The 15,761-nt window shown below is 42.1% G+C and overlaps 1 protein-coding gene across 1 annotated transcript in view; it reads right to left on the reverse strand.

Annotated features, from left to right (window-relative positions):
* GPC3 (glypican 3) overlaps nucleotides 1-15,761 on the reverse strand; it is a 440,745-nt gene that overhangs the window by 202,538 nt on the left and 222,446 nt on the right. The window contains exon 3 of the mRNA XM_038586609.1: nucleotides 10,535-11,229. Coding sequence (XP_038442537.1) covers nucleotides 10,535-11,229 — 695 coding nt within the window. The remainder of the gene's footprint in view (nucleotides 1-10,534; nucleotides 11,230-15,761) is intronic.

Raw genomic sequence — 15,761 nt, forward strand, 5'->3', positions numbered from 1 at the left:
TAATGTGCTTATGCATTGTTGTATTTGAAATACTTTATATATTAATTCCACAGTTTTTTATTCTATGAAATCTTTTTTTACAATGTTATTGAGGCATATTTTTGGATTCATACAATTCTCCCATGTCAAGTGTAAAATTTAATGATTTTTATTAAATTGACTAAGTTGTATCACTGTTGCCACAAACTGTTTTAGAACATTCCATCACCTCAATAAGATCCTTCATACCCATTCCAGCATTGCTTTGGAGAAGTCTGATGAATTCAGAATCCCAGCCCCCAAAGGGACATTTTAAAAGGACACTAAGACTCTTTACTTTCTAGTAAAAGAGATCATAAGGGAAGGAGGGAAACTGAGTGGGGAAAAATTAGGAAGATAAACCATGAGAGTCTGCTAACTCTGGGAAACAAACAAAGGGTTACAGAAGGGGAGGAGGATGGGGGGATGGGGTAACTGGTTGATGGGCATTAAGGAGGGTACGTGATGGGATGAGCACTGGGTGTTATACTATGTGGTGGCAAACTAAATTTAAGTAAAATCTAAAAAAAAAAAAGAAATCTGTACTTTCACCAAAACAAAGATTGTCTCATTCTATTAGCATTCTCCCCCATAAGGAAAGGAGTAGTAAACTGTGAGCCCCTGTCCATGCCAAGTATCAGCACTCAGAAAATTGTGGCGCTGCTAATCATGAAGTTTTGTATTTTATCTTACAAAAGCTGCAACGTGCTAGAGGAAATCTGCCCCAAATCCACCTCTCCCCAGCTTGCCCATTTTGTGAAACACTTGATTACAGCAAATCATAACCTTCCCCACCGGAGGAAAGTGCTGTGCCACAGCATAACCTCATTTAAAAACCCTTCTGTGCTGTTCTAAATATGTTTTCAATTTTCCAGGTGGGGGTGGGGAGACAGTGCCAGTAGAAAGCATTTGTCGTTGGAGACCTGAGCAAGGTAGCCAGATGCCCAGGCAGGAGGGGGTTGGGGAGGAAGCCAAGGTTACCAGAGGTGCTATCTATCACACTGCAGTTGCCAAGAGTAACCTTATTCCTAGTGGGGAGATGGGAATTACACTGTATACATGATTCCATGTTTTCTGAGGTGCTTCAGCCTTGCAAAGGAGAAGCAAGTGAGAGCAAGTGAGTATCTGGGGGCTTTTCTGCCCTTACCAGGAAGGAGGTTGCTCTCACTGTACTGATTCCTTGGCCACTCAACACAGAGAAGGCATTTTTGGACTACCCTCACTGTCAATGCTGGGAGCACAAAGATTCTCTGAATATCAGGTCACGGGATGATCTCTATGGACTTCTGCACACTTGGGCAAATATGCCCAACTTTCTAACCTTTTTGAATTCACTCTGAGGACAAAATCAGTCCTCTGCATAACTCCTAGGGTGCAATAACCCCTATAGATGTGCAATGAAAGAGAAAACTCTACTCGGCTAAGCCACTTAGCAATACAAGACTCACGACCTCAGAGCCTGAACAAGCCAAAAAAGAAATGACGGCATGGACAGCAGAAGGGAGAGAGCAGTAGAGTAGTTGCTGAAGACACAAAGCAGTACCGTTTACTCCAAATGAGAGGCAATGGTCAAGTGCCCCTTTCATACTTCCTTCTTTTTAATAAATATTTTATTTATTTATTTTTGAGAGACACAGAAAGAGAGGCAGAGATATAGGCAGAGGGAGAAGCAGGGTCCCTGATAGGAGACGTATGTGGGACTCGATCCCAGGACCCTGGGATCATGATCTGAGCTGAAGGCAGAGACTCAACCACTGAGCCACCCAGGTGCCCTCATACTTTCTTTTGCCACTATTTTGTCTTTGTGGGTGCCTTCTGCTCCCCTCCAACAGGTGGCACATAGCCCTACCTTTTGGCCAGTCGGCCAGGGCTGAGCCCAGTTGTCTTCCATAACTTCTCATTTCTTTGCCTGGTCCTTCCAAAACATCATGAACTTGAGAGGTTCTTGCAGCCATTCAGGTTTGGGGGACCTTGTGTGGCTAGAATTTTCCATGGGTCTCTTGTGTTTCTGTATGTCACATAAACGGAGGCAGTTTTTCTCCAGGCTCTTTGTCAAGTACTTTTGTTTTGTTTTCTTTTTTTTTTTCCCAAAGATTTTATTTATTTATTTGAGAGAGGGAGTGTATGTGCACAAGCAGGAGGAGGGGCAGAGGGAGAAGGAGAAGGAGACTCCTTGCTGAGCAGGGAGCCCAATGCGGGACTGGATCCCAGAACCCTGGGACCATGACCTGAGCTGAAGGCAGATGCCTAACCGCCTGAGCCACCTAGGTGCCCCTTTCAAGTATCTTTGAATAGTGGCCAGCCTTGGAAGACAGAAACAGTGCCTCCCTTCAGAGAAAAGAGCAGGCAGCCTCCCTATCTAGTATCAAAGATTTGAGTTCCTGAGGCCAAAGGCTCTGCTCCTGTAATGCAACTCACTGTGTGTGCATCATCTGGCCCTCTTTGCCTTATCCCATGGGAATCACGGCTCAGGGATCTGGGACAGATGCTGATACTCTGGCAATGACCACTGCTGTGAGAAATAAACTGTCCTTCATCTCTGAGCCAGGGAGTCTCATGTCTTTAACCAGCATCCATGAAACTGTGTGGCCAACGAAACTTGTTAGCTTGCAATCAGGGTAAAAATTTCTGATCTTTCACAGTTTTGAGGACATGTTCTTGCTACATCAGTCCACAGACCGTAGAAAGGAAAAAAAATTATTTAAAAGGTTCAGAACATAAAGAACAACTGGTAATCACGCTGCCACTTCTTGCCAAGGTAAAGGTGAATAATTCTAGATTTCTGAAGAGCTCACCTAATTTCCTAATATGAGCCATAATATATATAATTTCAGAATGAAGCATTTAAAAATGGTTCCCGTGTGACCACTGTTTGAAACACACCCAGAAATTAACATTTAGTGCCTAAAAGTGGTGCCAATTTTTTCCTTTGTATGCTTTTCAATAAATAGGCAATCTATGTTTAAAAACTACATATTTCCCCCCATAGGAACTACTAAGGCTATTTTTATTGTGAGTGAAGAAAGAGTGACAGCCTAGGGCAGACCAGGTGGCTCAGCGGTTTAGCGGCGCCTTCAGCCCAGGGTGTGATCCTGGAGACCCAGGATCGAGTCCCACATTGGGCTCCCTCCATGGAGCCTGCTTCTCCCTCAGCCTGTGTCTCTGCCTCTCTCTCTCTCTCTCTCTTTCTCTCTCCCCTCTCTCTCTGTGTCTCTCATGAATAAATAAGTAAAATATTTTTTAATAATACAATTCTATTAAAAAAAGAATGGCAGCCTATAGGCATTTTGTCTCTCTAGAAATGGACCTCATGCAAATAAAGTTGCTCACCACAGTTCTAGATGCTGACCTGCGGACACTAATTAGGTAGTGAGTCATTTACTTGTTTTTATCACTCTGAAATCACTTTGTACTGAAAACAGCTTGTGTGAATTCAGACAAGGTATGTCTAATCTGAGACTAAAAAATGAAAGTCCAGAGTGATAGCATGAGGAGAGAAACCCTGACATTCTGACACCTGAGAAATAACCTCAGCCTTCAAAGCAGAGACAAAGAGAAGGCTCATCTTGGAAATTCTGATGAGTTACAGTCACTCACACAGCAAAATAGAAGAATTTGATAGAGTGAATTATTGTTGAGGATCAACAGAGAATCTTCCCCAGAGCTTTCCAGCACATATAAATACTGACTGTAACGGAGGTATCTTCAGAAATTCTAGCAAAGGAAATGGATGTACTTGGATACCAGAATAGGTTAGGTTCTCGGTACACAATGTTGCTGTGGAAGAAACTCCATAATGGAGACCCAGATGTACCATGAAGCAGTGTCAAAGGCAAATGCATGAAAAACCATATGTTGGTCTAACAGGCAGATTCCAAACATTGCCACAGGGAGGTGAGCTATCCCTCACCACTGGCACTGCCCATATAAATTCTAGGCAAAGTCATTTCACTGCATGACTGGCTCTTTCATCACCTACACGGACATTCCTTCTTCCCCCTAGAAACTATGCGATGCCTTTAAGTTTCATGAACACTAAAAATCTCATGCCTTTTGCTACTTCATTGGGAAATACTGCAGTGAGAGTCTCTGAGGAGGGAGAATGAATTGGAAAACCTGATCGTGCAACTGAAAAAACAGCAGAGAGTAAGACAGGATATTAAATAAGATGGTAAAAACCTAGTTAGCCTGTGTTCAGTGGAGGAAGATTCTGGTGAAGATCAAGGTGAAGTATTTGAGAGAGCAATAGAGTAATGGTTAAAAGCATGAGCTCTGGGGATGCTGGGGTGGCTCAGTGGTTGAGTATCTGCCTTTGGCTCAGGTCGTGATCCCAGGGTCCTGGGATTGAGTCCCACATTGGGCTCCCTACAGGGAGCCTGCTTCTCCCTCTGCCTGTGTCTCTGCCTCTCTCTCTGTTTCTCATGAATAAATAAATAAAACCTTAAAAAAAAAAAACATGAGCTTTGGAGTCCCAACAGATCTCTGTGTTATCTCTGTGACCTGCTAGCCACATGACCCCTGAGAGCAGCAACAGAGTCATGGTTATCTTTCCACCACTCCTGGCAGCTCCCAGGGTCTAGGGCCTCCATAATTGGGTGCTTGTTAATGTTTCCTGAAATGAGTCCTATTTCAGATCATGCTAAAATAAATATCACAGTGAGGAAAGGCAGGGAGCAGGAGTGGTGGTAGGAAAGGTTGCAATTTTGTCCAACGTTCAGTGGAGCATATAACAAGCCAAGGTAATGAACTCGTGGGAGAGGAAGCACTCACTAATGCCGAAAAATTCTGAGCTGAATCAATAAAGAAAGTACAGAAGTACAAATGGAAAACTGAAAGTGCAAACAGCCATGTGACGATATGTGAGCAATAACTACAGGGGGTACAGAAAGTAAATGAAATCAGAGAGACCTTTGAGAAACTTTCTGGGAGAGCAGTAAATATCCAAAATGCTGATTATGAATCATTTAATCAATGGATATGAAATCCACAATGGTTTATGTCTATGATACATATAGCAGTATGCAGTAATGATAATCAGAATGGTTTCAGAATAAAACCAATTGCACTTTTAAAAGAAGGCTGTGGCACTCGGCAATATGGGTGTGGTGCAACAATAATGTTGAAAATACGGGCATCTGAGTGGCTCAGTGGTTGAGCATTGGTTTTTGGCTCAGGTCGTGATCCCAGGGTCCTGGGATCGAGTTCTACATTGGGCTCCCTGCAGGGAGCCTGCTTCTCCCTCTGCCCATGTCTCTGCCTCTCTCTCTATGTCTCTCATGAGTAAATAAATAAAACCTTAAAAAAACAATGTTGAAAATATCTGTACTGATAACTGTATATATCTGTATTTGCTTCAGGGCATAAGATGTGGAATTCAATAATGTGCTGATAAGTTTAACTGCGATGCTCTCACCCAAATACTATTAAAAACCTGCTTAGTACTCACTTGGGGGCATGATATTTAACCTAGTTCACAAATGTAGATAAAGAGTCAAGATGGATCCATTTACAGTCCCATCATTTAAATCTTCTTGGATGTTTCAGTACAACCTTTCTGTCTCCTTACCTTTCTTTCTTCCCTCTTCTTTCTCAATCTCTGTGTCTCCATCTCTCTCTCTCTCTCTCTCACACACACACACACACACACACACACATTTTCACACAATGTTTTATTCCCTCTTTCGACTAAAATGACAGGAAACGTCCTGGCCCTTAAAGTAAGTTTAAGAACTCATAGTCCAAAAACAAAAACAAAAACAAAACAAAATTCATTGTCCATTTGGCACTTAGAAAAACATCATAGAAAGCTGGACCAGATTGAGGCAAGTACCTACCAAGTGCCTCCAACTGCCAGGTTCTTTGAACCTATCATTTCAATTAATCTCCATGTATCAACCCCATGTTACAGATGAGGAATCTGAGGTCCCAGCTTTGCCATTAACTGTCATTTGTCATTAACTGTCCCAATCTGTGGGCCTTATCTTATTTTCCAGACAGGGTGGCTGGATTTGTTCCCAAAGGAGTATAAGAATCAATTGGGGGCACTTTTATTTTATTTTAAGATTTTATTTATTTATTCATGAGAGACACACACACACAGAGAGAGAGGCAGAGACAGAGGCAGAGGGAGAAGCAGGCTCCATGCAGGGAGCCCCACATGGGACTCAATCCTGGGTCTCCAGGATCATGCCTTGGGCCGAAGGCAGTGCTAAACCACTGAGCCACCGGGGCTGCCCTGAGAGCACTTTTAAAATGAAAAAGTCTACGACTAATTCTCCAGCATCTCCACAGACCTATGGTATCAGAATCCCCAGGGGTAGGCTCCAGGAATCTGCTTAACAAGTTCCCTTCTGCAGGTGACAATGACAATGAGCCAAGTTTGGGAACCAGATGCTTACCACCTCCAGAAATGCTGCCAATGAGAACACCCCAGACATTCACTCGCATGCCTTTGCTCAGCAGTTAGAAGTGAAAACTATCTTAGGGAAAATGAAAGCACTCACAGGCCATCTTTATAAAACTTCACCAGTGCCCCACTCACCGAGAAGACCAAAATGTCCTTTATAATCCAGGGGAGATGGTGGCCACCAAAACAACTGAGCACAGTACCTGTATGGCAGACCTCACGGCACAGCTTATAGCTAGCTAACAAGGCTATCCCAAAAGAACTCAGGAAGGGCATATTTTCAAAGAGGTCTCTCACCACAACCTCAAACAGGATGGACTGGCAGGATTTTACATTTTATCACAACAGGAAGGTGAGGGTGCCACAGCAGAACCTCATTAATGCTCTAGTTTTAAATCAGCTTTTGCTCTGGGGCATTCTGCAGGTTTGTTAACATGAATAGACTTCTGCAGTCTACCCAACCCTTACTTCCCCTCACCCCCCATAAATGGCCCAGCCCCATTCTGGCCCGTAGAGAGTATGGGCTGGATCACACCTGGCCAATGAATCCCCTACCCCCACCATTTGGGATATATTACTTAGAGTTGGTGGTCATAAAACAGTAACAAGGCAGAGTTTACATATGCTTTCTGTTCTAGTTCGGGCATTCCCTGTGGAAGGCAGACTTCACGCTCTCATAACCAGCTGGGAGCTGGGAGCAATCAGGCCCTTAATGGCCAAAACAGAAAGGGACTGCATCACTGAGCACCTCTTGACAGCCAAGGCTTTTCTTCCTGAATGATAATGACATGAAATGTACTCCCCGTGCATGCACATGCATTTGTGTCCATGCGCACGCGTGCATATACACACGCACGCATGCGCACACATACGCACCTAAAATATGGCAGGTCTGGCACCCTGAATTAACTATCCAATTTAAGTTCATGATGCCTTTGCAAAATCCTAATGGAGCTTTTAGAATGAAAAGTCTGGGAGCACCTGGGTGGCTCAGTGATTGAGCATTTGCCTTTGGCTCAGGTTGTGATCCTGGGGTCCTAGGATTGAGTCCTGCATCAGGCTCCCTACAGGGAGCCTGTTTCTCCCTCTGCCTATGTCTGTGTCTCTCGCGAATAAATAAAAAATAAAAATCTTTATTTATTTTTTAAAAAGATTTTATATATTTATTCACGAGAGACAGAGAAAGAGAGAGAGAGAAGAGAGAGAGAGAGAGAGGTAGAGGGAGAAGCAAGCTCCATGCAGGGAGCCTGATGTGGGACTTGATCCTGGGTCTCCAGGATCACGCCTTGGGCCAAAGGTGTCACTAAACCACTAAGCTACCTGGGCTGCCCCAAAATAAAATCTTTTAAAAAAAGAATGAAAAGTCTGGAGAGTCTAATCGGAGACACCCTGGCATGGTAGACAGAGGAACACTAGATTGAAGCAGCAGAAGACCTTCGATTCTAGTCCTATTGGCTCTTCCATTAATTGTATAACTTTGGGCAAGCCTGCCTGAACTTTGTTTCTTCATTTGTAAATCAATGGGATTGGACTAGCTCATCTCTCATGGCCCTTCCAACATTCATATTATGGTGAAACGTTCACTACAGTGAAATTTATTCAGTTACACATCTGTCTGTCAACTAGATTGACCTTTTTAAGACCTAAGAACTATGTCTTGGGTAACTAAGAAGACCCAGCACCTGGCAGAGTGCCATGAACAAGGCAGATGCTTAATAAATGTTTACTAAATAAACCTTTACACCTAGAGCCCCATCAAAACAGTGCACTTAACTCCTTACCAGTTTTTTGTGTGTTTAGGACCACTAGAGGAGAATGTGTTTTCAAGATTCATTATGTTGCCATGAAGCGACCAATATCAGAGGCAACCTTTAAACATTCCCATACCCTATCTTTAGCATTGTCTCCTCATTTCTCCTCTTATTAAAGACATTTCTGGGCAGCCCTGGTGGCGCAGCGGTTTAGCGCCGCCTGCAGCCTAGGGCATGATCCTGGAGACCCTGGATCGAGTCCCACGTCAGGCTCTCTGTATGATGCCTGCTTCTCCCTCTGCCTGTGTCTCTGCCTCTCTCTCTCTCTCTGTCTCTATGAATAAATAAATAAAATCTTTAAAAAAAATAAAATAAAGACATTTCCACACTGCTGGCACCCTTGCTTTGTGTCTGACACATAGAGGGCCCTCAATCACTATCAGGTGGGTGAACTTACAAACACCCTGACTTCTAATTTTTCTAATTCTGTGAGATTTATTTTTGTAGAAGGCCCCAGAATTTGGCCTCAAATTATAAAGCAGTCAAGGGAATAATTAGCCGCTGAAGAATACTATCGTTAGATAGGACATTTCTGTTCATTTTACTATAAAATATTTTCTCAGTAAATGTGTTTTAAATGGGTAACATTGTGAATGGGGCAATTAGAGCAGCTCCGTGAGTAGCCATGCTGCGGCTTGCACCATTTCCGTCCTCCTTCCTCGTTTAATTCACCAAAGAAACCAATTACCCCTATCGCTTTGTATTTCCTGAGTTTAAAGGCCGACTAAATGGCCCAATCTGCCCTCCAGATTCTGTGTAAGCAATGGCTCAGAGTACACAGCAGTTGTGCTGTGTAAAAGCTAAGATCCTATGTCAAACCAAGCCAGCCCAGCCTAGGTTTGAATCCTAGGTCCCCCCACCTCCACTTAACAGCTTTGAGAGCTTGGGCAAGGCACTTAACCTCTTTAAGCTTCATTCTCCCTGTGTAAAACAAGGACAATATTACAACCTATCTTGTGGATTACTGTGAAATAATATTATGTGAACTGGCCAGCAGAGCACCTGGAATGTGGTTGGAGTTCAACAACGCCTGTATATTATAGAATTTTGCCACCTCCTGCTAAAAAGCTGTCAGCATTTGGGGATCGCTTGTGACCACTTTTGCGGGATCTGCTGGCAGCCCTTAGCCATGGGTTCTGCTCTGCATCAGATAGGTGGTGTCTTCTGTGGTTCAGAATGTTTGCACTCTAGCTTGGCAGGTACAATGTGGCTGAAACCAAGCCAACTGCTGCCCCACTTACAGAACTGCCCTGCCCCCATCACAAAGCCCATCAGGGTCAGATGGGTATAACCAAAGCTGCGAAAACAATCAGTGGAAAATGTGGATGCTTTGCCTCCCCTATGTTCTTGTGTAGGTTGAGTTGGTGGATTCTGGCTGGGCCTTTTGTGTTTAAAATCACTACTCAAAAGGGTAATGTGATATACACGATGAAGAGCATGAGAGTGTAATCAGAATTAGAAAAATTGGTGATAACTTCGTTAAAAGGAAACCTGATCAATTTCTGAAACCTGGCTCTTCCACTAACTAGAGCTGGGTGCCCTGGGGTGAATTATAGTTTCACTGAGCTTCAGATGCCTCATTTATGAAATAGGGATAATTACACCCACCTCACAGGGTTGTCATGAGGATTACAATGACAAACAACAATGGGAATGATAGCTAATATTTACTGAGGACTTACCATGGGCCAAGCACATGCTAAATGCTTTAGCATATGTCATTCCCCATGAAAAAGATATTCTTTTTATCCTTCTTTTATGAATCAGCAAATATGAAGTTCATGAGGATAAGATGATTCACCCAACGTCCCATAGCAGGAAACTAAGTAGAACTAAAGTTCAAGCCAGGCATTATAACTCTGTAGCCTGTGGTCTTTTTTTTTAAAGATTTACTTATTTACCTTAAAGAGAGTTTGCACAAAGAGGGGGAGGGCAAAGGGAGAGAATCTCAAGCAGACTACCTGCTGAGTGCAGAGCCCAACACAGGGCTCAATCCCATGACCCATGAGATCATGAGCTGAGCTGAAATCAAGTCAGATGCTCAACCAACTGAGCCACTCAGGTGCCTGGTTCATAGTCTGTGTTTTTTTTATTTTATTTTATTTTGTTTTGTTTTGTTTTGTTTCATAGTCTGTGGTTTTAATGTGCGCCTAGCTCTGTGAGATCATTCAGTCCCTCAATCATCTCTGCCTACCTCCTGGTCTTCCCCTCACTCTTCTCCCATTAGCACCTGATGCTGGCCAGGCTGCCCCATTCCAATGGAACCGAATTCCTCAGAAAGCTGTAGACTGGTACTCACCGTGGTGGTCAGCTTTCCACCATTCTTCTGGACATACTGAATGGAGTCGTGGATTGTCGAAAAGAGACCAAGCAGTACATTCTCCATGTCGTAGATTCTGTACATGCCATTCACCAGTTCTTCCAGAGACAGAATGTATTCTCTCCAGTACTTGTCAATCTCCACCACACCTGCCATACAGCCTTGCATGACCACATTGCAGTAGCCCCCACAAGGCTTAACCATCATCAGTCCCTGGCAGTAAGAGCAGTACCACATTCTGGTCAGCATTCGGCCACAGTCTTTACTGAACTTTAGGTGATCAGTTGTGTTGATCACCTCAATTCCAAGATTCAGGGCCTGGAGGAATATCCTGGTGACTTGCAGTGACTTGGAAACCTGGGTCATAATAAGCTTGGGGAAACTGCCAAATACTTTCAGGTCACGCCTTGCCCCTCGGAGGCACTCATTGATGTCTAAGGCTGACTCAGGCAGGCCGGGGTTCATGAGCTGGGTGTAGATGACTGGAAAGAGGCTGTCGAACAACTCATTGACCATGTCATCCACATTGATATCCGAACCCAGGATATAGAGAGACACGTCAGTGAAAAATTCACCCACAAACTCAAAAGCTTGTGGGGTCAGGCTTGGGTAGTTGTTCTTGAACATGGCATTGGTGTAGTTCTTAGCATGGCGAACGACAATTTCAAAGGCCTCTGTAAAATAAAAGATACAGAAATGCCCACAAATTAAAGCATGAAAACCCAGGGTGCAATTGAATTTGAGGTTTTTCTATTGCTGTGGTGATTAAAGTCCCATTTGCCTTAAATAATTGACTCATATTCATTTCTGGCATTGCCTCTACTCCTGCAGTTGTTTGCTCCTATAAATCAATTTTCCTTTCTGAGCTTGTAAGTCTAAACCCTGATGTGCACATAAATTCTTAAACACACAAATTGTATTTCAAATGACAAAAGCCAGGATTCGGTTAACATTTTGGCCTCTTGTGAAAATATTGATTAAAAATTGGCTAAATGAGAAGTTATTTCTCTTTTTCTCATTGATTTATTCAGTTAAAAAGAAAATATATTTCAAGACATTTAATTTTTTGACAGAGATAAATATTTGACAACAAACCATACACTACCATATAAACTCATATAACAATTTAAGCCTGTTCAGCCCTGGAGGAGAGGCAAGTTCTTAGCTGAGACTAAAAGCTATCATGAATTTAATTATTTTTGGTAGATTTTCTCAAGATAACTTTAAAGAGAGCTATCTGACAGATTGCCAGACCTGGAAATGGAATATATCCCCAAAATGGGTATCTGGATGGGAAAAAAAAACAATCCGTGCACTTATCTATATATTTGATATTGCAAATTAACACCTCTGGTATTTGTAAGCTGAACATCTGGAAGGATAACTGTTAAGCTTCCTTGGTAAAATTTGGCTTCCACATGGCTTGGAAGCCTTATCTACTCTACAGAGACTATGGATTCAAGTTTTTTTTTTTAATTTTTTTTTATTTTTTTATTTATTTATGATAGGCACACAGTGAGAGAGACAGGCAGAGACACAGGCAGAGGAAGAAGCAGGCTCCATGCACCGGGAGCCTGACGTGGGATTCGATCCCGGGTCTCCAGGATCACGCCCTGGGCCAAAGGCAGGCGCTAAACCGCTGCGCCACCCAGGGATCCAGAGACTATGGATTCAAAATTACATCTGCTACCCCTACCCCTTGGCATAAGGCCCAATTAGTGTCATTGGTTTGAGAAAAAAAGTAGTAATGTCATTATCTCATTTTCTCCAAACTGAAACACTCCAGATACAAATTATCCCAAATAATCAGAGTTCCACATTTATGTGAGGGAAGAGAAAACAACCATAATGATATGTTTTTCAAGAAACAAGACAGTTTAAAAACAAACAAAAATAACCAAGTTTTCTGAGACATTTAAAATTAACTTAGTACTTTCTCTCATTTCCTTCCAAAGTGCAAAGGTCCATGACAGATGTAATCTAAATGATTCCAATTCATGAGCCTTGAAAAATCAAATTATTACTACTTTCAGACTACTAGAGAGACTATACTACACCAGCTCCTTGGGATCGCTTAGTCCAATATCACAGTCATCTGTGGCAGAAAGTGAGCTCTAGATTATACCACCACCATCTGCCCCAGATCCCTCACAAGGTAGAATATGTTTGCTAGATTATTCCCTTGGGCTTATGACATGCCCAGCAATGGTGAGCAGATGCCAGTGTAATTCTACTGGGCTTCCAAGCCCATCCGATAAAGTTAATCTTCATTTCTGTCAACTGCTATGTGCTCATTTGTTTGTTTTATTTTGTTTAGAACATTAAGCAATTCCTAGAAAAGTTATCTATTTGATAGGAATTTCTTCCTAACCCCACATGCTATTGTATTCTAAACCCATGAATTTAAAGGTTGAATGAGGCCACAAGGCCAAAAGATCATCCAGCTCAATACAAATGACCAGTCAATGAATTCTTTAAAATCATCAGAAATGTAGAGATTTAAAACTATCCATTCATTTTTAACTTTAGCTACCAGTCATTTATTATATACTAGGCTCTGTGCTAGGTGATAAGGGTATATAAGTGCTGGGTAGATGGAGATAAATGACATACCATCCCATCTTAAAAGTACTCATGAGCTATATGGTTTGGTGTTTACAAAGCATTTCCGAGAATATCATGCTATCTACATTTTACAATCTTCTGAATTTGATATTGTGATCCCCATTTTCTAGTTGATGGAATTGATGCTCAGCAGAGTTGAAGCACTCTCTCAGGGTCACATAACTGCAAAGTAGAAGCAGTCAGCTCAGACTAGTGTCTCCCAGCAATGGTTACACTCTAGCTGCCCTCAGCCCTAGAGCCAACACACACATCCTCAAAAATCTTTGTAGAAAGTTGAGTTCTTTTAAAAGCTCATTATTTTCCCATTGGCTTCTCCTCTCCAGATGGAAATGTATTAGAAGAAATTGCAGCCCAAAGACCAACAAAGCAGAATCGTACTTCTACCTTTGCCTTGGGGCAGGCACAAAGTAAGGGAAGGAGGACTGCTACCCTCAAATGAATTCTCTATAAGGCAAACTTCTTCCTTATCCCACAGCATGTGTCCTCTAACCTACAAGATATATGGCAGTGAAGTTCCATAGACTGTACTGCCATAACCTTGGTTTTTTTTTTTTTTTAAAGTTTCTGTTACTAGCACCGCTGGATCAATAGCAAAAGAAAATTGCAAAAGATCATGAACTCTTCTACTGAAAAAATAACAACCATGCATATTGCAGGGGGAAAGGGCTCTGGGTCACATATAACCTCAAGCTCACACATGCCCCCTGCTCTATCACAGCTCAGAATCCACTTAGCACATCTCTGGATTTTGCCCAGCCCCCTTACTTCTACATTACAGGACAACCAACCGAACAGTAACTGCACAAGCAAAGGCTCCTTGGGGACTTAAAGGAACCAGCACAAGGTGAAAAGTGATGCTCAGCTTGAGGCCTGCAACTGGAGATTTCATGAAATGAAGGCAAGGGCTAGAATTACTGCAAGGAAGTTCAGCCCATTGATTTTTTTTTGGGGGGGGGGGGAGGAGTCAGAAAATAATGTATACTGAAGCTAGATGAGGGTATTCTCTGTCTCTTTCCTGGAAAGAAGTCAAGAGTTATGTCCAGGAAGAATTGGAACAATGTAAAAATCAGAGCTATAAAGAAAAATTGGGCACAAAACAAAAAATATTATTTTACAATATATAAAAAGATAAATGATACAAATAGATCTAATAAAACTTTGTTAATATACATCTCAATATACCTAGGCTTCTAGATTTGTAATGTCCCCATCACTATCCTGGTCACCTCCATCTGGACACACAATAGTGTTGTCAACATCCTCCTTAAATTATGATGCTCAAAAGGGGACATAATTCTCCAGATGTGGTTTGATAGTGAATTTTGCAATCAAGCTTTATTATGTCTCTTTAAATGGTTCAACGACTTCTACTAAGCAACCTTCCAACCTCTGGACACATAGCCTTCTACTGTAGCAAGATGACCATCTTTAGGATTTGCTAATGATATTGTATTCAGACCTAGACAGAAAGAAATGTGTTTTCATGAGCCTTTTCAGCAGAAGGCTACATACTTTCAAAAAAGGAGATTATAATCATGGTTGGAAGAGAGGAATGAATGAGCCACTGAATTCCCTTTAGGTCCTTAAGAATAGGGAGGTCTCAGAAGAAGGTTTTTTTCAAGGTACTTTCTCCCCATATTGTAATAATGGCAAATACTTAATAAAAACTTTTAAAATTCCTAGGATCGATGCCATGTAATAAGTTGGACTCAAAATAGTCCCCGTTTTCAAGCACAGGTACTTTAATGGAAAAAGGAAAGTAACATTTACCCAGCACCTACAACGTATGTGCCAGGATCTATGATAAGTGTACTCACATATGTCCTCTCATTTAGCTTTAACATAGCCATACGTATTTGGAATTGTTTTTATTTGACTGGTGAGGAAACTGAGGCTCAGACAGGTTAAATGACTGTACAAGGTACTATTCTAATTAAATGCCAGGACCTCAATTTGAATGGAGGTCAGTCTAACACCAAGACCCTTATTAATCTTACAATATGCATCACACTTGAAAACTGTACATTGGGAGACTTCTGGTCTTGGCTCCAATAGGTAGAGAGCTTAGAATTCATTGTTCCCATCCTCCAAGACCAGACAATAGCAGAAAAAAACTGAAAATCAACAATTCTTCTTAGGCCTATCAGGTAACTGAGATCACAGGGCAAACTGCCACCCTGAAATATGGGAAGATGGGCAAACAGAATCGCAGGTGTGACCAGCTTAACTGGAACAGAAGCTACCAGAACCATAAACTAGTAAGAACACTTAAAGGGCAATTTTGGCGAATTGACAGAGGCTAAATGTGGACTAACTTGAGGCCTAAAAGCTCCTGGGCCCCCAGTATTATGAACTATCCCTCATCTCACACACACACACACACACACACCCATGGGATTTACCTCCAGGAAACATTCAGAGTTCTCATGGTGAAGATCTAAGAAAAGTCTTCTTGTTTTACAGGCAGGGGGAGGGAGGAAGTAATAATTTAGGAATATACCAGGACATTCTCCATAACAAATACCTTTTCTCCAAAGGACATAATTTTACCAAAGCCTAATATACCTGGTAGAAGGGCAAT

Source organism: Canis lupus, chromosome X (assembly GCF_011100685.1).
Source record: "Canis lupus familiaris isolate Mischka breed German Shepherd chromosome X, alternate assembly UU_Cfam_GSD_1.0, whole genome shotgun sequence".
In the NCBI taxonomy this organism is placed as follows: domain Eukaryota; kingdom Metazoa; phylum Chordata; class Mammalia; order Carnivora; family Canidae; genus Canis; species Canis lupus.